The following is a 27,929-nucleotide window of genomic DNA, read 5'->3' as shown; positions in this document are numbered from 1 at the left end:
AGAGGTGAAGAGGTAGGGCTCTGGTTGAGAATCATGATGGCTGCAATTTCTGACAGCAAAATATTGATGCCTTTACTACACACAGACCTGTATGAAACGTCCTTTGCACTTTGCAGCCAGAAACATCCCACATTTTGAACTAAGATACTGCACATTACATGATGCTAGAACAAAGGTAGATACCAAAAATGGGAAATACCACCACCACCTAATAGAGAATTGTCTGTGCAACAGGTGCTTCTTCCACCTTTAGTAGGAGGAACCCTAGTGTGACACTCCCACACAGAAACAACCAGCACTGAGCTCCATAGAAGAGGTTTCTTCCTACAGATGTGCAGTTGGTCTTCAAAGGAAAGGCTTTTCTCTCACCTCAATGTGGAGTGACTGGGAATGAGCACTGTGGACAAAGAAGGTGAAAGCCTGGCCCCACGTGGGATCTTTGCTGAAATTGCAGGTCTGCAACAAGAACATACATTAGCTTAGTGTCTGAGAAGCAAAGAATCCATGACAATGATCACCACAAAGGGCCATGGTGACCCTCAGTGATGCTACACCCCAGCTCTATAGAGAGAGTGGAAATTCCAGGTCAGAAGCATATGGAAGCAAAGTCTCTGGCAAAACCAGAATGTTTTTCTTTGGGGTGTGGAAATGCCAAAGAACAAGTCTGGTGAGCTGCAGTTGGCCCCACCAGCTCTGCCTGGACCAGCAGCCTGCCTCACCTGCAGCAAGGCACTGCTTCCTCCCTCCCACCTTCCCACCCAGGGAGAGCCAGAGTGCTGCTTCCAGCCTGCAGCACTCTGAGCCAGCTCCCAAAGCTGCAGTGAGCTGACAGGGAAGGGCAGGAAAGCTGGAGGGGCAGTTTCAGGAGTGTTGAACTCGTGGGAAGAGTAGGAGGGCACAGCTTCAGCACCATCCACTTCAAAGATGAAAGAGCACAGAAAACACCCACAGGGACTGTGGCTGCTCTGTAAACCAGCTGTCCCTGCCAGGCCATGAGTGCTGGCAGCAAGTGGAAAGGAGCAGGGAAAGCCTGGAAGCCTGACCTAGCTTAGGAGAGGCAGGTGATGTGGTAGGGAAAGAGAAAGTCACAAAAGTTAAAAATACAAGCAGAACCCAATTCCTAGGTGGAGCAGGTGGAAGGAACAGAGGAAAACAGGTGCCAGTCCTGTATGCTCATGTGTAGTCAACAGGATTCATTCCTACTTGCTGGGAATCCAAAAGAACAAAGGGTTCATCCACATCCTGATGCAGGACAGTGAACACGGCAGCTACTGAGAGGGCAGAGCTCAGCTGTTGCTCTTACTCATGAGGCAAAAGTAATTTTAAAATAATGAAAAATAAACTGAAAGTGAAGTGGAGGAGTCACAGATCCATCTTGTCTGTGTTTAAATACAAAACACAAAACAAAACAGTAAAACTGAAACTGTAAAGCAGGAGCCAGGAAATACTCTGAGGAAGGAATAAAGGCCAGCTTGATGCAAATGACACCCTGCTCTGAGAAACCATGAGCTGGATTGGAGATTTATAGAACTAGAGTGTCTGGGCCAACAAGAGCTCTTGGATACAGGCATGGAACTACACATGTGTACAGCAGCTGATCAGACACCATCCACCACCACAACTCAGTGACACAGTGGTTCCACTGCCAGCCTTTGCAGCTGTCACTACAGCTACAGCTCTTCACATCAGCTTCACAAGAAGTTCTTCCCTTCCTAGGAGATACTTGGAGACAGTCACCCATAAGATGGAAAGTATCTAATGAAAGCAGAAGAGTTAAACAGCCTCACCTTACTCTTCTGAGTCTTGTTCCCAACTGTGAGCAGGACAAAGGAGGAAGGTTCTCGTTCCATCTTCTGTCATTTAATACAAGGAAGAAAGAAGAAGGCAGAAAAAAACATTAAGAAATTTATAGTTTGCAGGAAGCAATATCAAACCACTACTCTTACTTGAAGTAAGTTGCTGGAAAACTGTCAGTATTTTCTGGATGTGGGACACCTGAGGAGTGTAGCACACAGGAAACTCTCCAGCCATAAGACAGCAGTCTTACCCTCCACCATCAAGAGTACACATTTAAGCCAAAGTTTTATGTATTTAGGTTTCAACAGGTGAGGAGTTAAAAATTTGTCAGAAGCTGGGAAGAAACAGAGGGGAGAGCTGAAGGCTCAGTGGGAAATCTTGATTTTTCCTCACTGAACCAGGACTCTCAGAATTGGTTTCCAAGGCTTGGGACTTGCTCCAAAGCAGCTGGAAGTGAGTCTTTGGCATCAAATGACAATTTCTGTCTGGAAGCAACAATACTGAACCTCTTGCACCCCTTTGCACTAATGCTGTAGAAGGTTAAGGCTGAGGATCTGGTCTTGGCACAACACCACATACAAAGTGCACACAGTGAGGTCCAGAATTAAGGATTATTCAATGTGATGTGTATCACAATGCTAGTAATTCATCTAAATTGTAAAGATGGTTTTTAGGAGAGGAGCTACTTGGAGAGAATGGGAAGCGTTCTCCATAGCTCAGAGCTGTACTTGTGAGTAGCCTGTTCAAGAAAGGAGAAAGACATTCTTCCTTATATCTGCCATTTACATCACAGTAGCAAAATGCAGTAATTGGGGGAAAAAGTAAACAGAAGCTATGAGAGAGAAGGTGTGAATGACAGAGAGGCCTCTGAATCCCTCTAAAGCCAAGAGGGGAGGAATCTGCTGGTCAGGATTCCAATGGACGGGAAAGTTACCACAAATGAGCATATCCCTCCCAGCTCAATGTCAAGCTGAAACAGTTCAGCCAGGAAAGAAAGAGCAGCAACAAGGATTTTTTGACTTAGTCTGATGTCTGGAAGCTCTCTTTTGCTTAAGAAAGGACAACCACACACACAATCAAACATTTCCGTGTTGCATTCCCACTTTGACCTCCTAGACTTTCACTGGGGTGGGCTTTCAATCACTATTATTTTGAGCACCCACTCACTTAGATTCTGACAGTGGAGAGATTACTTCTTTTTAGCCACTGCCAGCTCCAGCTCCTATGATACCACATAATCCAGAACATTGTTTTGCAGGCACAGAGAAGAATATAAATTTTACCTTGATGTACTTGTTATTTTTGATCTTCTTTGCTCCACATTCACCATTTGAATACTCAAAGTGGTTTTTCTGAATTAGTGAAAGAGTATTTAAAACAATTAATTTGTTGTCCTTAAAGAAAAGGAGGTTAGGAGTGAAGGCTGCTGCATGGGGTTTGTACTTACAGGAAGGTTGAAGGCACTGTCCAAGTAGACAATCAGAATTGCTGTAGACAGACCCTTCTTATCCTGTAATGGCAGGGAAAGATAAACCAAACCAAAACACAAAGTAGTCATGATCACCCACCAAGGACAATGCAACACATAGCAAAATTCCTGGAGCAGCTTCTGAAGGCTAAGCAGCTCTCTGCCTTTCTCCTCAAACTTGCAATCCAGAGGAGCCCAAGTCAACACAGCACGAGAGTTCTAAGCAGACCAGTAAGAAGATGTGCAACTCTTTTCAATTCATTGCCTTTAATGTTTGTCAACCTCTCAGTGCAGAACTGGTTGGGTTCCCCAGTGCAGCAAGGCACCTAAAAACACGTTCAACCACATACATCAACATGAATCCAGTGTCAGCAGAACAAAGCCTGGGAACAATTTTATTCACTTCAGCAGAACTCAAATGGTGTTGCTTGGTTATGAAGAAACAGCCTCTTTGGGAGATGGGCTTTATCCAAGCTGGACAAACAACACACCATTTGGAAAGGGCAAGTACCAATACCAGTCACCTATGCTAGGTGTTTGCCTATGACTAGTACAGACTAGTACAGATTATTTCAGGAGTCCAGGGTCTTACACAAATCCTAGATGAAGATGGAGGAGAAAAATTGTGAGAGAAAAGAGCCCCTGAGAAACCACTTTGCAGTGAGTCAAACAAAGTTTTGCTGGTTCAGGCAAAAAGAGCTGCAAGATTTGTGTTACTCCTGAATTACCAAGAGACCTGGGGCAAGCAAATGCCCTTCCTCTGCAGGAGCAACAGGGAGAGAATCACATCAAAACTTTGCCAGACAAAAATAAACTCCCGTGAGTTTGCCTGAGGTTTCTAATTTTACACACTCCTTCGTTGATGACTGGACAGGGATCAGAGTACCTGAATCCTTTAAGTAAATACACTCACCTCATGTAGTTTTTCTTGGTCGTTTACTAGTGAAAGCCACTCTAGTTTTAAATGCAAGTGTCCACTTGTCGTCTTACTTAAGGGAAACCACTACATGGAGATAATAAAGAGTTACTTGAAAACTGAGAGGCAGAGTAGCTTTTATATATGTGTTGCAGACTCTGAGATTTACACACAATAGACAACATGAATTTTACTCCAAGCACCTAAGCTTGCATTTTTGACACTTAGTTTGTAGCACATACCATTAGGTACAAGGCAGAAGAAAATTAAAATAAGATGCCCATAAACAGCAGCAGCACAAGACAGGCACCTTGGCATTGTTTGTAGAGTGCTGGGTTGCAGGATGAACCACTGAATCTGACAGTACAATCAGATAATTTCTTCCCTCAGCAAACAGGCTGCTTCACCAAGCTGTCTGCAGCTTCGTACAAAACATTTGTACAGAGGACAGAAGGTATCAAGAAGATATCCCACTGCTGGCTCAGCATAGCCTCAAGGCTCTCTGGGGTTACCAGCCTGGTCATAAAAATTATTGTAATGGCTACTTTGGTATTATCTTTTTGAGAAAATACCGCAGTGCAACTGTGCAAGGAAGCTTTAAGTACAAAGAAACACCATAGTAGCAGAGGAACAGCACAAATGAGTGCATGTAGGCACACACCACCAGCCACATATAGAAATAAGCTGTGATCATTACCTCATCAACAGTTCTGTCATTCATTACATCCACCAGGCCTATCAGCAAGCTGAAAGGCAAAAAGCAAACATTTCAATGTATATTGAGGCATACAGCATAAATCAACAAAAGAGCCCACTCTCAAGTCTGTTCCATATAACAACTTCTCCACATTACCTGTGTATGTGTGTGCAGGAACACACTTATACTCCTGAAGTCTCCCCCTTGAAAGATTTTGAAAACTAAAATAAAACTGAAGTAAATCTCAAGTAACTATCACTTCTAATGGCTTCCCAGGATTCCCTGCAGGAGTGTAACCTTGTTCAACATTAGTTGCACTAGGAACTAATTACGTGGTATCAATATCTGGGCAAAGAGAATAATTTCAACAGTATTAAATTTCCAGTATGAATAATTCACGTGTCCCACAGCAGAGGCTACTGGACCCTGATCAAAGGTCTTGCTATTTTACCTGCCCATAAAGTCATCTTTATCTGGATCTTCATCATACAAATCCACTTCTAAGTCCTGACCAGGCACTTCATGAATAACAAACTGGAGGAGAAAGACGTATTGATTAAAAATAAAAAGCATTCACATATACATATTCAGGCTCAGGCTGTGGACAAGAACATGACACTTGACAGCTGTTTAACACATTAAGGACATTCTCTGTTCTTTCTTATGGTTAAATGCATAACAAATATAATTGATTATAGGTGAAAATATTTCACATTGTTTATTTGTTTTTGAGCTACAAGTTAAACCCCTCAAACTAGTATCCCTAATAAGTAGAGAGAAACCAATGCTGCTAGAGCAGCCCTCAGCTGCACTGACTGATGCATTGATTGATATTTAAAGCAATGCTTTGCACCTCCTCCAAAACCCCACACATGTAAATCAGATCAACCTGAATGACATTTCAAGTTTACAATGTAAATTTGAGTTTGGTTAAGGGACACAAATGCCTCAACCAAGAAACAAGGAAATCCACCTGCCCCAGTGCGGTCAGCTAAGAGAAGGTCCTGCAAGCACAGGGATGTAAATGGCTGTGTATCCTACAGATGGAAAGATCAAAAGGTTCAGTACCTCAAATGTCTCATTCCAAATGGGATTAAGATCTCGGGAGACTGTCTTGCTTCGATACTGCACGGTGCCAACACGGACGAGAGCGTATGGATCAGACTTCCCCCTGATGGCACCAAGGAAATTGTCTTTCTGGACAAGGTTTTCAGCTTCTAACAGATGAACCCTTATTACTCCCTGGATAAAATAAGATACAGAATTGGTCATGAAAATGCAATTTTTGGATAATTATAACATGCTGCCTCCTAAAACTGTTTATTTCAGGCAGCAAGGGTAGTCACCATGACAGTTCTGCAAAGACAAGTAGTTTGATGCAGTACATTTCCAATGACAGCTGTAATAAAATGCTTTTTCCACCATTTACCTAGGGGGGGAAAAAAAGCTCCCTTAACCAGATGCACAGTTTAATCTAGATAACTGTGTAGGAAATATTATTCAATATATTTTAAAATCAGAAATATACATATGCACACAGCATTACAGCCACAGTCAAATCAAATATAAAGATCAACTCCCACTGACTGAAGGAGAAACTAAGCACTCACTGGCAGGTTCTTATTTTATTGCACAGGAGCCACTCCACTTAAATTTAGTGATGTAAGTTTGCAATAGGGAGCATGCCTTTGTCACTCATTTTTATTTATCCTTGTTAGTAAGTGTATTAGGTATTTGATGGATGAAAGAGATTGAAGACCTGGATATGTTGAGTATTTAGGATTTTTTTTTTCTGTAACAAAGAGATGTCATCCTCCAAGTTCCCTATTTACACCTCTTCACAGCATTAGTAAAAATATTAAATAGCCTGACACTCATTGCTTATGTATTTATCCTCTCATTTGCATGTACTGCAGATCTGCAGTTACAGACTGCAGAAAGGTTTAATTGGTAAATGAGCTCAGAGTACAAACAGACTCCTTATGACATGTGGAGAGGGAAGGAATCCCAGTGCCCATGTTTCCCCCTCCCAAATGATGAACTATCCAAAACTGCTTTTATATTCCTGAAATACTACCTACTGAAAGCCCACAATTCAGGTTGAAAGAGCTGATGCAGCGTCCAAAGACACTAACCTTGGATGCATCCACATGGTGGCAGATGCACACTCAGGTAGATAAACACAATGTCACTGAATAAACAACTCACCTGGGGGACAGGGAACCTCAAGTGGGCAATGTTCATGTTCTTTTTCAGAGGCACCGTGATCCTGTTTGGTAGAACCAGCCGTGCAGCAATGAAGTCTTGAATTAGTGAGTCTGACATTACACTGCAGGTGGGGGAAAAAGGCAACCTCAATCTCCATAACCAGTCACAACTCAGAAGGGAAAAATGAGGGACAGGGAAAAAATGGGCATTGCAGGGTGAGTGGTATGGTCTAGCTCCCTACAAAGTATTGTCAAACATTGGAACAGGTCCAGGGCAATGGTTGAGTCACCATCCCCAGAAGCATTTAAGAGATCTGTAAAAGTGCTTAGGCACATCACAGTTTAGTGATGGGCTTGGCAATGTTAGGTTAATGGTTGGACTTGGTGATCTATAAAGGTCTTTTCCAAAGTTTATGATTCTATGAAAGAGCTGCAGAGTGGCCATTCAACTTCAATTTAGTGGTGCAGGTTTGCAATATGGAGCATCCCTGTTGCAGGGTGTGAATTTGGCTCATCATCGATGAGTGGGAGCTTAGGCTGTGTGAAATCTTCAAGCACACACCCAAACGTTTCCTTAGGAATGATACCAGAGATGGACAAGGGGAGAAGGGAATCAGGAAGTTTCAGCATTCCACAGGGGGCTCAAGGCCTTCAGGTAGTTTGTTTATAGACTTAAGGAATGGCCACAGCACACACTGCTGCCTACTCTTGGCTACCTGCTGAGACCTTTTCACAAAATTGAAGAAGCCAGATACATTTAAAAAAAAGCCAAGATAATTCCTCAGATGAGGTTTTGGATCTTGGCAGATTTTACACTAAGAAGGAAAACTTCATTTGAAGTAACTGGAGATCACACTGGCTGAACTGAGGGCACTATCTTGGAGTCCAAGGAATTTTCCAGCCTAATTACAGCTTGCACATTTTTAGCTTTCTAGTTCAAATCTTTTATTTACAACTGCTCTTTTTGTATGGCAGGAACAAGAAGTATACAGCTGTCACAGATGTCCAAGTACTCTCCAGGTGATTAATGAGAGAATTTCAACACATCAATACAACCTGGTGTGAGCAAAAAACAATATTAAGAGGAAAACTCAAGAGCACCAAGTATCTGAAAGACTCATCCTCTTGATAGATCCAGTGCTTATAAGGGTAAGACTGTGTAACAAAATTGTCCCAATTCACAGAGAAAGCTGGATTCACACATAAAGAACACAAGGAAAGTCTTCTACTCTAAATGGTAAACTAGGAACCTTGGTCAGGCTCTTGGCTTCCCTGTAAAATAAACCCCACAGGAATGTCATAGAATTGTTCCCTCTCTCAAGTCTCAGGGTACACCCAACTAAACACAGCTTGTATGTGAGGACAGATGACTGCATCCAGTTTCTTTGCTATCTTAAGTGAGCCAAATTAATTTGAGAGGGAGGGCTCTTGTTCAACCTGTACTTCAGCCCATTCATGGTCAGCCATGATTTGCTCCCAACTTTCATTGCACTGCTGAGGAACAAGCAAAGGTTTCTGTGTGCAAATCCATCTGAGAGAACCAAGCAGTAAAAATTTAGGACACCAAATTTGCACTTAATTATATGAGAGGCTGTAGGCTGGAACACCTACGTGACTTCTCCCAGCAAGGATTAGGGAAACCAAAGAAAATTGTTAGTTAGAAATGAACAGATTAATTCCTCTGATAAAACTGGAGCTCTCAGGCTAAACTTCAGGGCAAAAGGCTACTCAGGCCTCAAATTAAGAGAAAAAGGAAGCTTCCTCTCATATAACATCAAAAGCCTTCAGAGGATCTTTAATACATAAACTGGCACCTCAAGTGGCCAGACACTTCCTAAGACTCTGCAAACCATGAGCCGCATGGGAGCAGAGAGGAACAGAAGTGTCTGCATTTGCAGTGAAAGGGGGAAAGGCAATGGCTGTGTAACCCCATGTATTTTCCTCTTGTGCAACAGAATTTTCTCCTTACACTAAAGAACAAGGACAAACTGAATCCCCAATCTGGTAAAACAGTTTGAAACAGTACTGAAACCCACTATGATTTTCATCCATGCTTTGCAAGTTTTATGTATGTAATCCTAACCCAAGAGGCACTGGAGAACAGCTACATCTAAAAGGTGAGCAGATTACATAGAAAGAAACTTTTCTCCTTATTAATCTGGTGCAGTTCTCTTTATCATGGATTGTACTTGAGTTTATCAGAGGGACTGCAGCTCTGTGATACCTTGCCTTTTTACACTTTACTGTAAATAAAAATAAGCAGACTGCCAGTCTAAACCTACTTCATCTACCTTTGCAAATAACTGACACATGGGAAACAGAAGGAATTATTTTTTAGTTTTTAAGTCATTGTTGTTTGGGGGATTTACAATTTCCATCCTAAATGCAATGACATGATTGAAACAATTTTGAAAGAACATAAAAAGAAGGTTTTGCCACAGCCAGATATGATGGGATGAACATCAGCACAACACCTCACACACCATGCTCTCAACAACAGCTTTGATGGATATTCAAGAACTACATTCCAACTTCCAGAGGTTTTTTGAAGAATAAAGCAAAGGAGACACTCACTTAATCCCTGGGATATCCAGAAGGTTGCTCATGCCTGCCCAGTTGATTTCCAAATGCTACAACAAGATCAGGAAGAAAATATTATACAGGTCTATTAAAATTTATTTCAAAATAAATGTAGAATTTAAAAGGGAAATGCTGGTAGAACAAAGCCAGATGGCTAAAAAAACAAAAACGTGTTAACACCAATTGCATGTGTACATTAGAATCAACAGCTGGTATCAATTCCCTTATCTATTTCATCTGCCATCCTGAACTGAGGCTATCACTGGAACTCAACCTGCAAGCAGAAGGAAAGTCAGCATTCAGCCCTTAGCAATGGTCACTGGCAGATGCCCTGGGGTCATGAAGGAAATTCAGCAATTCTAGTAAGACTTTGAAGTTGTTTTCCCATCCTTTCACTTAGAGGTTGGCCTATGCCCTGAGGCAGGGGGGGTTTACAATTACCACCAGTTTCAGGAGTCTGTGTACCGATTCCTACAATAAACTAGAAGAGGTTCTTTCACGTGCTAGAATACTGCTACATCTGAACACAAAAACACCTCATTTGAGATAAAAAATGCATGACTTTCATGAACTCAAGCTGAGCATAAACCACAAGCAAAGCTGTGTGCTGTAAGATAAATGGTTCTTACAAGACTAGAAGGTTTCTCATATTTTATTAAACCACAACTGAGTACAAGGTACATGACCTTAAACAGGCAAGCTTTCAAAAGGCAACCATGACTTGAATGGTCTCCAAAATGACTGTATTTAAAATCTGTGAATGGGAAGATACACCAGCCAGAAACCTTGAAGAAACAGCTCCTGTGCTGCCACCATAAGACAGTCCTCCCATTCTTAGAGTGAAGCAAGTAACTGTTTAGGCACTACTACAAAAGTATAGAGCAAATTAATTCACATCCTCCCGGAGTTCAAGAGGGACACTAAACAATTTGTCATTTAAGCACTGTGAGGCATTCACAGTTATGGACAGCTTGTGTCACTCACCAAAGACCAAGCACTAAAGACCAAGCAGCCTGCAGAGAGCAGCTCACTCCTGACTCACCGGTTTCTGCATAAAAAACAAGGTCACTGCTCCAACAAAAGGTGCATCTGTTAGGAGAGGTTCCAGGATCACCCGCAACGTCCCATACAACTGCAAACAGAACAGGAAAGCTCAGGGCTAAGGTGCTCTCATGATGCAGCTTCAAAACTGTGCTTTTCAGTGATGGAGGTAATCTTAGAAATTCTTCTTGAAGTAATTTTATTTAGAATTTAATAACAAAATCTTTTCCCCCTAGACCATTGCTATTGATATCAGATAATGCTTTCTGTGTTTGTGGAGTCTCTCTGCAATCCTGTCATACAATGGAGCATTCCAAGAACAGGTTCTTGGTTTAATTTACATCAGCTTGTGAACATCATGGTTCTTCTGAAGTTCTCTACCAACACTCTGAGCTCCTCTGAACTCTGGTAGGCAGCTGCTGGCCCACACATAATGCTCCAGCACTGACCTTGTTTAAAAGTCACATTACAAAACTTAGAAGATGTATTTAAGTGCTTTCCATGGAAAGCATGATTTCCCCAGCCAAGAACAAGGAGAAAAAGCCAATCATTCCAAGCCTGATAGTTGCTGGTTTCCCAGTTAAGTGTCATGACCTCCCCACTGGGAGCTGCTACCTCCTGCCCCACATAGCCTTGAAGAGACAATGTTAGCACTGCACGCACCTGTACACCTTTCACACCAAGATTAAATTTCGATATGTCCATGTGAATCTCACAGTCCCCTATGTAACTGAAAGAAAATTCACACATTATTCCACAGTTTGCAATAGTCCCATGAGAAATTTGGGGCAGTACAAAGTATAAATGAAATCAGTTTAAGGACTGACAACATGATCCCACAGGCAGAGAAGGATTTCCAAGTGACTGAAAAAGGGAAGTTGAACAAAGGTCAGAGCTCTCACAAGAGAAACCCTGCAGGGATATTGATACACGTGTAAAACATTGAAGCAACGTCTGTATTTTCCATTCTTAAGACTAGTGGTTGGCTGAAGCAAGCTTGCTCCAAGAAGGGGACCAAGATGCTTATTCAAAATCCAAGGTCAGAGCAATTGCCCAGTTGCTCTCTTCTCTGCCAAAAGCCTTATCCCAGCCCACACCCTGGTGACCCAGCTCCCAAGGTGGTGCAGAGCCATTCTGCCATTACTTATGGGGTTCCCACCTTGCCCACACCCAAAAAGCCCATAAATCACCCTTGCCCACAACACAAAACTCACCTGAAGGACAAATTTATCACTAAAAATAATCTGTTTTCCTTGAGGCTGAATTCAAAGACAACAACTTAGATCAGATTTTGGTCAGTTGCCATGGAGAACATCAGGCTTTAAATAAAGCAAATGCTGAATGCGGTACTTTGGCAATTTGGAAAGCTCCTTAGACTTTAATAAAAGTACAAACATCACCTTATGCAGAAACCAATAGCCACTCCCCAGGGAGCAGAACCTCACAGATCTGTTGATGCCTCTGGCAGAAAACAACTGAAGGGAGCTACCAAGTTCCCTTTCAGCCCTCTGAGAAATAGCTCTAGCTGCAGACACACCAACACCCTGCAGGTAAAACAGGGTGTAAAGGTACTGCAGCAGTGAATGTGCTGTGCTTGCTGCCTGCATAACTTTACTCCATAATCAAAGGAAAAGGGTAGGAGTTCTACTCTGACCACATGTATATGGGCAAATAGTGCTGCAGATGCCACAAATTCAAATTTGCACATAGACAGATTCCCTCCCACCCACAAAAAATGTGCCAGGACCGTGCAACTCTGTGAATTTGCCTCCACTTTTGCGAGCAAAGTTCTTTGTGTATTTGTCTACAGATAGTCACCTAACAGAATTTTAGGAGCTCATAACACACAGAAAAAAGCCTTTAATGTTGTATCATTTTCATTTCTTATTTCCAACCTCATAAACCATGCCAAAATTAAGACAATCTTTCTTAAAAGCTAGTGACATTATTAAACTTATTTATGTTTGTTAACTTCTACAGTTTTGACATTATCTTACAGGTAATTACACTGGGTGCTAACAGAGCATTGTTACAATAATATTCTAAATGAGAAGCCAAAATTAGTTCCTTAATTTGCAGTAATTAATCCAAGACGATTTAAGTCAGCTTTTGCAAGAGTCTAACATAACAAGTAAGAGCTGTGGTGTTTCTACCTTTCCACACAGTCAAAAACTCTTCCCACTCAGTTCTAGATGTCTCTTTTCTCCAGTAAAGATGTCAGAGAAGTCTTATCAGAGACTGAGCCTTAAATTACCCTATGTCTGCCTCATATAGGTATCACCCCCCTGCCAGGGTGCTTGGTAGGAAGGATGAACTCTTTGTTCTTTAGTTTATTCCTCATTTCCAGTCCCAGCTGCTCGTGCTTCCATCTGCTCCTCTGTGCAGCATAACCTTGCTGTGCTCTCTGCTGTCCTGCCCCAGAGCACACCTGAGCCAAACTCAAGACTTGACACTTAAAAGCTGAGGGCTGAGCCCCTCCAGCCTACACAGGGCTGTGCTTTACCCACCTGTGGAGGATGGAAGAATCACCTGTTTCTCTCCTACATCACCTGTAGCACAAGGTGATGCAGATATGCCTGTGCTGTTGATGAGAACCTTGTTCAAGTGCACATATCTGTGCCTCCTCTGTACTTGGTTGGAAAATCTGGGCCTGGTGTTTATGATACAAAGGCAATTCACTGGCTGAAGGCAGGGTTGCTACCAGAGCTGGCAAGTTTAACTAACCTGGATGTCTTCATGTCCCTTTAGAAAAAGCCTGGGCAATTCCCCCCCCTGTAAAGTAACTGCCCAGGGGCCCCATCTTCTCATGCCCCCCCATACTGAAACCCTCCTTTGGCCAAACCTTCTCAAGTGCTTTGTAACACAGACTATGCTTAGTCTGCCTTTGGACTTGGGAGACAAACACACAGAATTACACAAAGTAGAGAGATGTAGAAAATGTAACCAGGCAACACAGAGTATGAGAAAAGCCAGAAAGCTCTCTGTCTTTCCCCTCTCCCTGTCCAGTCAGGCTTCTGGGGGCTGGTATCCATTTTTGCTCCAGACTGACCAGTTTCCAAAATGCTTTCAGTTTCTTCTAAGAGCCTACAGACTTAGTTATCCCAAACTCCACTAAAGCTCAAAGTATTGTTGCACATTTCTTTTGACTTCTTTAATCAGAGAGACTGTCCTTCCAGCTCTCAAAACTTGACAGGAAGTCAGAGATTCTCTTCTAAAAGTAAATTGCAATCAATTAATTTTTACACATGCCAATTATTAACCTATTCTCCTATGACATCTCATGTACTTTAAATGCCACAGAAGATCATGCAAAAGAAAATTCAGAACATTTCCAATGAAAAATGCTTATGAAAACTAAATCATATTAATAAAATAGGAAGAAACTGGATTGCAAGGTGTTTTTCAGGGAGGTAATAGTGCCTTCAAGTACTTGGAAATTCTGATGATTACAGCCTATGATCATATGGCTATGCAGCAGCTCAGGCAGCTGAAAAATTAGTGGAAAGGAAAGCAGCTGTAGGAAGTCAAGTGGATGCACTTGGATAATTCCCATTTTGAAAAATGGAGTATACAGTCCTGTTGCATGGGACAGCCAAGATTATAATAGGACAGTGCTCTACATAACCATTCCCAATGCTCTGATGCTACAGCCAAGATTTAAGTAAAGCAGCTTCTCAAGTTCTTTTAGTAACTTCATGCAGTGCCAGATCTGCATCCCTGACTCTGTTGCCAGCTACAGCCCATACAAATAAGGGACCTCTAAGTGCTATTTTTCACACTTCCCAAAACCAAGGATGTAATTTGTGATACCACAAACTTAACACAGAGGAATGGAAGCTCCTCTTCTCGTGGCACAGAACTGATGAACCATGGCATTCAGTGCTGCATCATGTTGGTGAGATCAGGAGCACAGGTGAAACAAAGGTCTTCATGGATCACATGTCTATGAGTGGCTAATAAACTACACAAATGCTTCCATACAGACTACAAAGTAAGGGTAAGAAAGGATTTTTCTACTCTTACCCTCTTCCTGCATTTTCTCCATGTCAAATCAAAGTCTCTGAGCTTCAGCAACTAGTTGGCTTCTTGATAAAACTGGAGGGAAAAAAATCTGTCCTCCTGTACTATTGTGAGACTGAAAGCAAGAAACATTTACAGAGCACTGAAACCTAACCCAAGAGTCACTGTGGTGGCAGCACTGCACAGTGCACCCCACAGGCACCCACAGCACATCACTCTCTTCTCCAGTGCTGTGATGCCAGCACACAGCCCTGTAAACAGATCAGTCATCTAAACCTCACCATCACAGTGACTAAGAGGTAGAGTGAAGGGCAGACTCACACTGGGGCAACTCAGCTCCATCTCCTCTAAAGTAGCAAAAAACCCTGTTCTATTGGTAATCCAGAAAAAGGCAGGTAAATAATAGCACTGATCATAGATTTGCCTCTCCCTGTTCCTGAAAACAACAAACAATCTCCTGCAGACACTGCAGGATGCACAACACAGCTTAGCTGCAGACACTGCTGTTGACATATGAACACAAGTGAAGCTGAGGCCTTAATGCAGCCCTAGAGAAGAGACCCCCACCAGAGTAGCAAGGCAAACTACACACTCCTGTGTAAATGCAGAAATACTGGGGCTATCAGATGGCATCAGCTCAGGTTAGATTATCAGCACCAGCATAAGGAACAGAAGTGCTTAGCCAGTTTGGAGATATTGAAGAGTCTGCCAGAAGGACAGGAATGTGGAGGTGACAGAATCCCTCTGCAGAGGATTGTCAAAAGACAGTGCAAATGAAGATGTGGGAGAAGCAGTTTAGCAGAGATCAGCAGCAACCTTCTGCAAGGCTTAAAGGGCATCAGATTTCTCAATCTCAACATGGAAAGCACAGATGATTTGCCAAAGGCCCTAACACTGACCTGGGTATTACAAAGAGCACTTTGCCAACAGCACGGAAACACCTGACTGAAAATCAAGTGTGTGAATTTACAGGGAGTGATGATGCTCTGCCAGGGCTGAGGATGCTGCCATGCCATTACCACATTAAGCAGCAGGCACAGTTCTGAGGAGCTCTGTGCTGTTGCCAAGACAGTCTGTAATTTCACAGCTTTTTCCTGGCACTACCATGAAAAACCATTTATATTAGGCAGCTCAGTCACCCACTAAAACTTACAGAGCAGCATGCAAGTGGTAATCCCCCAGCAATTCCATTCTCCAGGGCTAAACTAAGAGAGAGTTTACTTCTGCAATAGTTCTGATGTTAACAAAACATACAAACTCATGCAAAACAGCCTGGGAGGTATTAAATATTTTATCTAATTTTGTTGTTGTTGTTGTTAATAGAGCTAGAGGCAGTATTCTGCTCAGAGAACAGCTGTAATCAAAAAAGCAAATGTGTTGGATGGCACATAGAAAAAATGATGACTAAAAGGATTAATTTAGAGGAGGGAATTAAAAAATAAGTAGTGCAAGTAGTTCTGGAAAAACTGGAGAAGTTGGACTAATGAGAAACCATAGTGGGTAAGACAGACCAAGCACCTCCAGACCTGAGAGCTTTCCTAAGAACAGGAAACACAGTTTGAATACTTTGGTACTCACTGCCAGAAATGGCAAAGCCAAAGGACACATTCTTATACCCATGGCATCCGTGATGGGCCAGAGTAGGTAACACTTGGAGCTGTGAAGGTTATTATTTCTGGTCTAGAGACTGATGCACATTTCACTTCTGTAACAACTGAGGACATCCAGCTGGGAGTCAGATTATCTCATATCATTCTAGGCTCTTCTTAGTGCACCATGCCCAGTCCAGCATGACTCATACATAGGCAGTAAGTTAAGAACCATCAACATATCAATGATGCAACCTTACCAGATCTGCAGGTCCAGGGTAACTTGTCTCCTATCAATTTCTTTGGTGTAGGCTTTTATTCCGTTAATTCTAGGGCACTGAAATAGAGACAAACAAGATACAATATAGTCAACATCTATCAGGCTAAGTGCAAGTGAAAAGTCCTACTCACTTTGATGAATTTGAGCACAGAAGCATCAATTAAATACTTTGCAAAACTGCATGAGTATATCAGTACACCAGCAGTTTTTTTTTTTCTTTAAAGACAGAACAGCCTTGGCAGTCCTCGAACACAAGGCTGGTTGCAAGTAGTCCTAGGCCATTCTGCAAGCCTTAGAGAGTAATGAAAACTCCTGTTGCAAGGGTACAACAGAAATAAGTATAGATATGGCCTTTTTTTCGGTCTCCAGTCCCAGGATACTGACAGCAGGAGGGAAAAGGTGTGTCTTTCCTGTATGATCCTTCCTTCATGGTGAAGATGCTCAAGTCAACATGAGGAGGGAGCAAAGCTATTACAGAGCTGAACATCTCACTCCCCTTGCACCTAAACTTTTAAGAAAAGAGTGAACCACAAGTGTTACAAAAGATTCCCACTACCTTCTCGCCAAAGTGAATCTTGGTAAAGGTGCATGTTTTCAGATGTACACTCTTTGCTCTGATTTTTGGTTCAAGAACTTCTTTAAATGATTTTTCCATGATGGTTCCAAAGTATGGCCAAGCCTGTACAAGGACCTAAAGAACGGCAAAAGCAGGAACACACTGAAGATTCTTTGAGTAAGACACCTTTTGCTGTGAAACAGACACACCCATTACAGAACCCTGGCTATTAATATCTGTACTTTTAAAATACCAAGTCAACTTTGTGCACTTAAGTCATCCTTATGGAAGGATCCATTTCTGTTCCTCAGAACTGGAATTTGTTTTGGTAACTGAAGGGTGAGTTTTCAGCACCATAGAGAATGCTTCTAACCACAGGAGCCAATAAAGCCCAGGGTTAAATTTCTAAAGTACAATAGTACCTAATTATTCCAAAGTGTAACAATGTTCCCTGGAGTTAGGTTTATTTAGAAAGGATTGAGATGAGCTTTTATATAAAAAAGGAAATTTGCTTAAAAAAAAAAAACAACAAAAAACCCCAAAAAAGAGGATAGTCATTGGATGCTAATTTGCAAGTTCAGATGTTTTGCTTTGAGAGGTTGACCAGACCTGCTGATGAGAGCATTTGCCTCAGTGCTTTCTGGGAACCTTCCTGCTAAGAGGAGATACCACTAGGTTTGTTAAAATAATAATAACATACATATGTATATGTCCATATATATAGACAAACACTTGATTTTTCTTTTTATTCTCAGAATGAAGTGTTGTTGAATTTATCAAACTTGTATAAACCAGGCTCACATTGGCTCTCAACCACTGTGGCAACCCCACACCTTAGCGACTCCATACTTCAGTACAGACACTGATACAATTGAGCTACACTGTAGTAATTAGATAACTTTCTGACTTGTCCCACAGACTTTGGATGGGAGGTGACCTCCCCAGCTGGAGTTCAGAGCTCCTCACCTTGTTCAGCCACTCCACTCGTTCAACATCAGGGAAGTGAACCTGGATGCAAAGAAAAATAAAGTCAGTGTCACATGCCATCTGTTTGAGCACACTGCAACACATGCAAAAGATAGCATGGAGTGTGGAACAAGTGTTAAGAGTAAGCTGAGATCCCTCTGCCTTCATACATACATCCTTTATAATTTATTACCTCCTTGAAAAATTGTAAAATGCAAATAATCCAGTGAAGAATAGTAAAAGGCAAAAGAACCCACGTGCACTGATGTATCAGCATGCCTTTGGGCACATTTACATGATTAAAGCAAGTGTCACATCCTGTTCATGATGTAAAGCAGCATTAGATTTCTCATCCTTCCCTTTGTCATACCTTGGGAAGCCACGAGAACCTACTTCCCTTTAAGCTCATGAGCTGTGCAGGACCTGTTTCCTGTACTCGCTCGCCCTAACCAGGACACCACACTAGAGTACAAGAACCTGCTTGGGAAACTCAACTTATTGGTTGTGGCAGCGTTTCTCCACTAATACTAACATGGTGCCAATGGCTTCAGGGAAAAGAAGCCCTCTAAGAGTTCAAGCCTATTAGCACACCCTATCATGTGTAACAATCCTGTGTTTTCACCTCTCCGACCTTTTTAAGATGGTTGGGTTAGTAATTAAAATGAGAGTCAATTATACATCATGTTTTCATGTTAGACACACCAAATGCCAACAAGTGTATATGTCCATTACAAAATCCCACCAGCTCCCTGAAGTGATGACTTGCTTAATCACCATCAGGACAACTGGGTATGAGACCACTCTCAAGTAACTGATCTCTCAGACCCCAGCAAGAAGCTGTTGAGTGAAGAATTACAATCACCATACTACAATCACACATTAAAGCCTTATGGATGTGGTATTTGCAGCTAGTGTTACAAGCTGGTAGCAGGTTACTGCAGAAGGGAAGGACACTGCAGCTACTTCTCAGAATAGACATTAGAGCACCTGAATACAAAGGGAATCTGGCTATCATCTAGTCTGATAACAGTAATTGGGTAGGACAATACCTCCTCTTACAAGAGCTGTGAATTACACTTTTCAGGCAGAGGCTTACTGTTCCTTACAGCTTTCAGAGGTGCTCAGAGATGTTTGGATGGAATGGACAGTAGCCTGTTTTTTAGTACAGCTTTGTATATGACTGAAGAGCCCATTTTCCTTGCTAAAATAATGCTTCAAATGATCCCATTAAAAAACCTGAAAGTAATATTACCATATTCTTTATAAGAAATTTCTTTTGATGCTCTAAATAGCAACTTTTCCATTAAATAAGACAATAGAAGTTCACTGAAATGTCAGCCTGCACAGGTCTATTTGCACAATGAAGCAAGATCTCAGCACCAGAAGGGACAATCAACTGCAACCGACAAACTGCTGCTGACATTTTAGAGTGGGGCAGATTATGTGAATCAGGGGACCTCCACTTTACCTGCCAGCCTTCCATCTTCCATCTAAAGGTTTTTCACCACGGCACATAAATCCTGAGTTCTCAGCTCCAGTGTAATTGCCAAGCCCCAACATCCTGCAGCACTTGGGCCACAGCTTGGGATCAGATGTAGGAAGGATAGAGCAGGGATGGAAGCAGAATGGTGAGCTTGTTCTTCAAAACACCTTACAGACAGGAAAGGGATGTAACTCAAAAGAAAGGACGGGACAACAGTTAGGCTACCCCTTCCCAGTGAGAAAGTCACAGCCCATAGGTGCAGGGGAAAAATGTGGACCATTATAAATCATTAAAATTTTTTGGGATTATTCAATAGAAGAAAGGCTCCTAGAGACTTTAAACAGCATAAAGGAGCATCAGGAAAAAGGCAAAAGCCATGAGAATGAGGCCGTAGGTAGACCCACCTTAAGAAAAAGTAAAATTGAATTTATTATTTGTGTCACAGATACCTGAACCATGGATGTCTCACAGCAAACCCCCAAAGCAACTGCAATGAATCACACTGTGCTGTGTCACACCCCAGATGCTGTGATAGCAGACATTTGAGGTACATTTCCACCCCACCTGACACCCCCTCATTCAGGTGTCTGCAACCCAGCTCCTACCCAGGCACTTGGTGCCTCAGTTTCCTCCGACAGATGGAAGGAATGGGACTGCTGGAGCTCAAAGGCTGGGACCAAAGACCACCAGGGGCTCCTGGGCTGACATAACTGGGCTTGCAGAGAACACCACAGAAACTGGCTGATTACACTACTCTGGTGAAAACTAGCTTTCTGCCCTTTATGACAGGCCACCAAACTTCAGTGGGTTCTCAATACCAAAGTTCAGCTCCACTCAATGGTATGAACTAAATGAGCAGTTCTGTGAAGAAGCAGAGCCTGGTATCCAGGTGTTGCAACTGCATTATCCACTGTGTAGTAAGACGTAAGCTCTGAGCAAATCCTTTCCTACCCACGGAATATCCCCATAACATGCATATTAGCTAGCACGTCACATGGCTAGTTCAGCCCAGAGACACCAAGCTCTCCTCTTAACCCAACCATTTATTCCAGTAATTTAACATATCCTAATGTTTTGAAAATAAAACCATCTGCAGTTCCATGCTTCTGAACCATGTGTTCTGGATTTCAGACTCAATTCTGATCCTTGCTACTGGTGAGAGCCCCACCAGCAAGATCTTGCCCCGAGTTTTTCATCTGTACAGCACAGGCAGGAGGAGCCCAAAACACTTCCTATTAAGCCCAGAACCAGACACCAAGAGGTGCCAAAGTTAATACTAACACAGAGTAAGATTTAATCCTTTAGCCTTGGGCAAGTCCCACTATCAGAATCAGTTTTACCCATCTACAAAAGCAGGCATACTTGTTGCCAAAGTTTAAAGAATGCAGCAAAAATTACTTAGCATTTGAAAAGAGCTTTGAAGATCAAAAACGCTAGGTAAGGAGCAATTACTAGCAAGTAAAGAAAATCTGTAAATTCCACATGACTCCACCCTGCCCTGGAGCAAGCCACACGAAGGATCACAACATCAACAAAACCCATGTCTGACACAACAGCACCATTCTGCTCAAATACAACACAGCAATCTATCTATCAGGGTTTGGTTTGGTTTTTTGCTTGTTTGTTTGGTTGTTTTGGGTATTGTTGGGGATTTTGCCGTTTTGTTTGTTTCTTTTTAAAAACCAGGATTTTTTAGCTAGTGATACAAGAGGAAAAAAAGAAGCGTAAACAAGGTTTTTGCATGAACAAGGACTTAAAAGGCAACGTTTTAAAAGTGCTGTACTCAACAGTATTGTGCCTGGTAAAAGGAGTTTAACATCAGGAAGAAATGCAGCATACTTGGATTCTGCCATGTGCAGCCTGATAACCAATGGCAAAAGCAACATAGAGCAGTCACCAGAGCCCCAGGGGCTGGAATGAAGGTGGAAGCCTGGCTACCTCTGCTCTGAGCAATGCCTGCTTGTACTGAAGTCAGAAGGTCTCAGCTCTCAAAGACATGGATCTGACTGTGCCTGTCACGAGCAGATTTCCAGCCTGGTTTCCTGAGGAAGCACAGCCTGCCCACGTACACTGTCTAGCACAGGAATGCGTCTATTCCAAACTCACTGGCTGGTTTCAGCCAAGAAACTGGTGCTGCAAAGCAATCCTGCAAATTCCCCAAAACAGATGGTTGAGTAGATCAGGGAAACCCTCCCAGCATCCCTCCTAAAGGAAAGGCTGCACTCTGTGTATCTCCTAACAACTGATACCAGCACTGAGCAGAACCTGAGCCAATTTAAAGGAGTCACTTCCTAGGGACAACAATTTTTAACCAACAGCACAATTAATTATGTTCTTAACTCTTCATTGGATGGATGCCCCTCATTTTATTACAGACCACATGAAGAAACAGAGATTTATGAATCCCAAGACACTGCCATCATTCTACACTTTCAGAACCTTTCCTAAGATTACAACACTGTAAATCCAAGCCATGCTCCCCTTGAACTGTATTCCTACTGCCACCTCTGTACGAGAGAGGAACTCAGCAGACAGTTTTAGAGTTCCCAACTGAAGGCCCATGAACACTGAAAGGCAAAAACAAAAGATAAATAAGACAACTCCACAGAGAATAAACTGAACAGACATCAGGTGAGAATCAGACTCCAAGATGGGCACATGGAAGATTTAGATCAAATAGAGGATGGGGATGGAAGGAAAATTAAAGCTGAGGAGTTAAAAAGCCTCAAGGATGAGTGTAGTGTGGAAGCAAACACAGCTGATGAGCAAAAGTTACCAACACACGAAAGGAAAGGAAGTGGCAATATAGATAAAATTAAATTACTAAAAAGGTAACTAAAACTATAAAACTAAAAGCACACCATGCAGCCCCTTTATCATTAGGTCCTACATCCTGCCTTCCAGGAGAAAGGTCCCAGAATTCACAAGTCACAAATCAGACCTCTGGAAAGGGTCTGACTCCACCATCTCTATGAGCACATGCTGGGCAGTGGGAGATAGAAGTGAGATACCCCTTACACCTTCCCTTCACCTGAAGGAGGCTGAAAAGCCCCAGCAGTGTCAGACACCAGGTGCTCTGGCCCCTGACCATCTCAGTGGTCTCCCCATTTGCCGAAACCTCTCCTAGGCTGGGGCACGGAGTGTTCTCCCTGCAGCCTTGTGAAGGCCAAGTACAGGGCAGTCAATAATGGACCACCTACTCCCACACTAATGAAGCCTAAAACTTTCAACCACAAAACCTAATGGAACTTTTTGAATTTGTGTGCTCTGTGGGAGCAAGCCTGATTTTTCAAGAGTGACTAAGAGGCTCGATTTCTGGTTACAATGGTTCAGGGCACTTGAGGATAAAACACAACACTGCTCTCACAGCATCAGGGCAAGAGCTGACACCACCACATTCATTAATGCCCTGAATTGGTTTTTCTTACGCTCTGTCAATACAAACAAGCAGAAACCTCATTCACAGACAGACTTCTGTGCCTGGAGGGAGGGAACATATGCAGGGAGCTGCATCAGCCCTGGCAGGAGACCCTGGCCTCACTCCTCAGAACTGCCAGCTGCCTTCATTTCCCACAGAATTAAGGAGAGCCAAGTGCTGTAGGCTATATAAAAGTTTACCTATTATAAATGCTTCTATGCAACACTCTTTACAAGAAAAGTATTTCCCTACAAGTTCCTGACAGATTTTTAAATGCTAAGTAAATGATGATAAGAGAAAAAGGACCCAAGCCCCTCATCATCCTTTCCATTAGCCAAAACACAGCTGCCCAATAAATAACACAAGACACAGAATAAAATGTGCAGGCAGAAATTCTAGTTTCTTGAAAACGTAGCGTGACTAGAAACAAATGTGATCAACAAATAGGGGCTGGCTTTCCATACCATCCAGAGATGACTCCTTAAAAGTAAATATTTGGGTTTTTAGTAGGAATAGGTTCTATTTATGGATTTTTTGTTTATTTTCAAATGACACAAAAGGGGAGAAAATCTGCTTTCTGGATGAGAAAGTCTAAAATAAGTATCCTCAACAGCAAAATACCTGCAATGCAACAATATATATTAGAAGGGAGGTGTCTCTGTCGATACATCGGTCTATTTTACACACCCACTTACAGCACATCTCCTGGGCTAGAACAACTTCTAGTTTAATCCTCGCTTTTCCTCAGCAAGACTTCAAAATCAAGGACGCTACCGCTCGGCCCAAGGCATCACTGCCAGCCCTTCGGCCGCTCGCTCCGGGACACCCCGTTCTCTGTCCCGCTCCCGCCGCCCGGAACCGCGGGGACCGGCAGCATCCCCGGTGCCGCGGGATGCGGGGCAGAAGCCGCGGTCCTCACTCACCCAGGCCGGCAGGTGCCGGGCGGCCAGGCCCCGGCACACCGCCTCCCGCTCGTCCTCCAGCAGCGCGAAGGCGGCGGCCAGGCGGTCGCGCTTCCCCCGCCGGTTGAGTCCCCAGCAGAGCCACAGCGCCAGCGCCAGCAGCACCCAGCTACCGCTCAGCCCCAGGTACCCCGCCAGGTACACGGGGCCGAGCCAGAGCAGAGCCCGCGCCGCGGACGAGAGCAGCAGGCGCGGCAGCGCGGAGGGGCGCGGGGCGGCCGCGCGGTGCATGGCCACAGCCCGAGCCAGGCTTGCCACAGCCCGAGCCAAGCTCGCCACAGCCCGAGCCAGGCTCGCCCCTGCCGAGTGCGCTCGCCCCGCGCCGCCGCCGCGGCTCCTCCGCCCGCCCGGCCCGGCCCCGCCCCGCCGCGCCGCCCTCCCGGCCAGCCCGGTACCCCGGGGCGCTCCGCTCTCCGGCGGCGTGACGGCCGCACTGTGACCCATCGTCACGGCTGGATGTGGAGCGACGTGGGGCACACACCACCTGTTGGTTCTGGACGCTTGCTGCTTTCCTTCTTCGGCACTTTCTTCTCGTCCTCTTTTGATTTTGATGGGGATGCTGTGGGAGTTTAGATTCTGAAATACCGATAATCATGGAATCACTGAATCATAGAACCATCAAGGTTGGACGAGACCTTTAAGATCAACAAGTCCAGCCATCAATCCAGCACTCTCACCCCTAGACCACAGGGAAAATGTTTTTCTGACAGGTAATCTGAATCTCACCTGCCTCAGCTTGAGGCCTTTGTCCTCTAGGCTTCTCACTGCAGGCACAGTAGAAAAGACAGATCCCCACCTCACTATGACCTCCTGTCAGGTTATTGTAGAGAGCGATTAGGTCCCCCCTAAATCTCCTCTAGACTCAGTAAACCCAGCTCCCTTAGCCATTCCTCGTAAGACATGTTTTGAGATGCTTTCCCCTAGCAATATTAATTCTGTATCTTTATATACATGCCTTAATAGACAGGCTGTAATTGTACAGTTCTACACTGTGTTTTCCATTGCAGCTTTCCCTGGATCAGGCAAATGCCACTCTTTGTTCAATGGATAAGTCTGGAACATCAGTGAATAATGCCAGATTTTATTGTGGCCCCTTTTTGATATTGGCTGCACAAGATAACAAATGATAAACCTCCAAGATAAAAACCTCCAAGAAAAAGAAGTTGACCATGACTGGGAGAATTACGTTTGGTCTCTGCTTTGCTATGAAATTAGTATTTAATTATGGATCAGTCAATAAATCAAACAACATCACAAGTGATCCTCATTTGTTTGTTAATCATTGTGCATGACTGCTCTGGGCTAGAAATCAGTTCAGGCATCTGAAAACCCAAATGCCTCACATTAGAGAAACTCATGCATGAGACATCTATTAACAGGTGCTTTTAGAAACAACCCTCCTAATCTTTCCCTACTGTCAAATGAGGATGACTATGCTGTTCTTCCCAGGGATGTTACAAAGATAAATCATTATAAAACAGACTTAAGGAAGTTCTTCAGTACACAGTGGGCAGTAAATCTCTAGAAGTTGCAAGAGGCTGCAAGGCAGATGGTATCAACAGGTTCAAAAAGGAATTAGGTACATTCTCAAGGAAAGGGCCCTAACATCACAGACACATCAGCTGTGGAGGCTGGGGGGAAAGGACTGCAGGAAATGCCTGGGCTCATGCCCTCTCTCCCTCCCTCCCACTAAACAGCAACACTGGGAGCAAGTGGACCAGTGGGCTGATCCCAGAGAGCATTTCTGCTTGTAAAGCTGTGAAGGAAAGTCCAGAAGCTGACAGAAGCTAAAGTAGTACCTGCTGTCTTGATACCATGTATAAAAAACAGACAGTGATTAGTGTGCAAAATTACATGTATCAGGAGATAAATCTACATGCACAAAACTACCTGGTTTTGTCCTGTGACCAAAGACTGAGGCTCACTTATTGCTTATTTTTCCCCACTGTCATTTAAAGCTTTGTAAAACATATTCATTAAGTCATTTCAGACATGAGGAGTTTCACACTTAGCCCCACCTTTCAGAAAAACAGAAGTTTCTAAAAGAAGTGGGCTGTTTTACTGATTTGAAAACTTGGAAGGTTGCTTTTGCTACTAGGAGAAGCTATAAAAGGTAGAGTCATCATTTTCCTCCTTCACATTATTACTCTCACTGAGTTTGAGACATTTATCTCAAGCTCAGAGAGCCATGCAGTTTAGAAGCACCAGCAAGTGTCAGTTATTGAGCAGGAAAAACAGTGGGGCTGCAGTGAAATAAATACCGACTAATTTAATAAATCAAATTTCATAAATAAATGAAACCACAGTTTTTGGTTTCTTATTCTTCACTCAGCTGATCACAACAACCTAGGCTGAGTTTTAAGGACAATAAAAGCACTCCCTCTGTACAAATGACCAGAGCACTTCCAGTCCTGCAACAGAGCTGCTCTTTAGAGGAGATGCTTCCATGATAGCAGAACTCCAAGTTCCTTCCTCCACTGTGCCCTAAGACCCTAAGCTCAGAAACAGCCACACTTTCTGTGGCACTGCTTGTTCCTTTACTACCAACTCCTTACCTTGAGAAGAGAAAGTATCTTTCTGTAATTAAAGGGGATTTAGGAACTTTAAACAATTACACAAGTAATATAAAATGTCACTAAACTTTAGCTCACCCTACTTAAAATTTTAAAAGATGAACAAAAGAATGAGACCAAGATAAATCAATAGCCTTTGAGATAACTGTTAACTCTGTTTATCATGGATAGTCGTTACCCTTTAAAAAATAACCTTTAAAATACTAATTGGTTTCTCTGATTTTCTGGAGTGCCAGAGGAAATACTGAATCACCAATCAAGAAGACAACTTAAGACTTATCAATTTCCTCCTGGGGAAAGTATGACCAGGTTGCTTCCAAGCACCAGATATCTGAGCCACTGGAAGCCAACCTTATTTCCAGTTACAGAGGAACTTCACAAGCTGTTTCACCTAATATTCACAGGACAGTCACTAAGGTAATGATCCAAGGCTATTGTTCTGGCCTGTGACAGACTTCTCTCCTTATTTAACTTGATTAGGCATCACCACTATGCCTATTAACACGATGATAAAAGTGTATCTTGTAGCTGATTATGACACAGATTTTACATAAACTGCAGAGATTTGAAAATGTATTAGTACTAAATTTGCTGTCTCTCAAGCTGGCCACGGTAACTAAGGCAACCCATTTTAAAGGTGGGGAGTTATGAAAAACTGCCGACGCTTTTTATCTACAGGGAACATGCAAAGGAATTAACCTGAAGAATCAACTGAAGTGCGTACCAACAAGCTATCAAAGGGTTTACTGAAGATGACTTTCTAATTTAACATTCTTGTGGCTTCAGGGTTTGTGACCACTGTGAAATTCCCCCTTCATGTTAGCAAATGTTAGAGGTGCAGTATGTCTTTTTTCTGTGCCTCCACAGCAAAATATAAAACACTTACGTAAGGCTAAAACCTTACTCCCTGTGTAAACAGAATGACTTCTGTATCAAGACCTGATTAAAGCTATTGCCCCTTTTGGCACTCCCAGTCACTTGGCAAAGCATTTTTGTTTAGCTTCCTCCAGTTTCATACTCGCCATCCATGCACTGTTCACCACCGCAAGCAGAGCCGAATCCAGACCCTGCCTATCACAGGGCAAAAGCCTTGAATCTACTCCTGCTGTCTGTGCTCAGGCAAATCTGGAGTGCATTTCTCCAGGGAAACCTGGCTGGTTCTGTCCAGAAATTAAATATGAGCTGGGCAACTCAAAATAGTCTGGATTACATTGCTCAGACAGGGATATTATTCTGGCTGGACATTTGTAATTTGATCATGAAAATAATTATGTATATATGTCCTGTTTTGGGAATCATGGCATTGTCATAAAAAAATACAAGTCTAGGACTATCTGATATTATCTATAAATATGGTCTAGACTAGTAAAGTTAAT

The 27,929-nt window shown here is 43.0% G+C and overlaps 1 protein-coding gene across 1 annotated transcript in view; it reads right to left on the bottom strand.

Moving 5' to 3' along the window:
- Positions 1-24,211, bottom strand: part of ESYT3 (extended synaptotagmin 3) — a 31,301-nt gene extending 7,090 nt beyond the window's left edge. The window contains exons 1-16 of the mRNA XM_014249254.2: positions 23,942-24,211; positions 18,118-18,159; positions 17,152-17,286; positions 16,576-16,652; positions 11,370-11,436; positions 10,708-10,797; positions 9,660-9,715; positions 7,087-7,207; positions 5,947-6,120; positions 5,330-5,412; positions 4,879-4,927; positions 4,179-4,268; positions 3,245-3,307; positions 3,081-3,149; positions 1,788-1,853; positions 370-456 (exon numbers count right to left, since the gene is read on the bottom strand). Of these exons, the coding sequence (XP_014104729.2) occupies positions 370-456; positions 1,788-1,853; positions 3,081-3,149; positions 3,245-3,307; positions 4,179-4,268; positions 4,879-4,927; positions 5,330-5,412; positions 5,947-6,120; positions 7,087-7,207; positions 9,660-9,715; positions 10,708-10,797; positions 11,370-11,436; positions 16,576-16,652; positions 17,152-17,286; positions 18,118-18,159; positions 23,942-24,211 (1,539 nt within the window). The remainder of the gene's footprint in view (positions 1-369; positions 457-1,787; positions 1,854-3,080; positions 3,150-3,244; positions 3,308-4,178; positions 4,269-4,878; positions 4,928-5,329; positions 5,413-5,946; positions 6,121-7,086; positions 7,208-9,659; positions 9,716-10,707; positions 10,798-11,369; positions 11,437-16,575; positions 16,653-17,151; positions 17,287-18,117; positions 18,160-23,941) is intronic.
- Between the last annotated feature and the right edge of the window lie 3,718 nt (positions 24,212-27,929).

This window comes from Pseudopodoces humilis, chromosome 8 (genome assembly GCF_049639895.1).
Source record: "Pseudopodoces humilis isolate 2021_Gansu_Grassland_sample_001 chromosome 8, ASM4963989v1, whole genome shotgun sequence".
In the NCBI taxonomy this organism is placed as follows: Eukaryota; Metazoa; Chordata; class Aves; order Passeriformes; family Paridae; genus Pseudopodoces; species Pseudopodoces humilis.
Note: the sequence above shows the minus strand (reverse complement) of the source record. Positions and strands in the feature narration are given on the sequence as shown.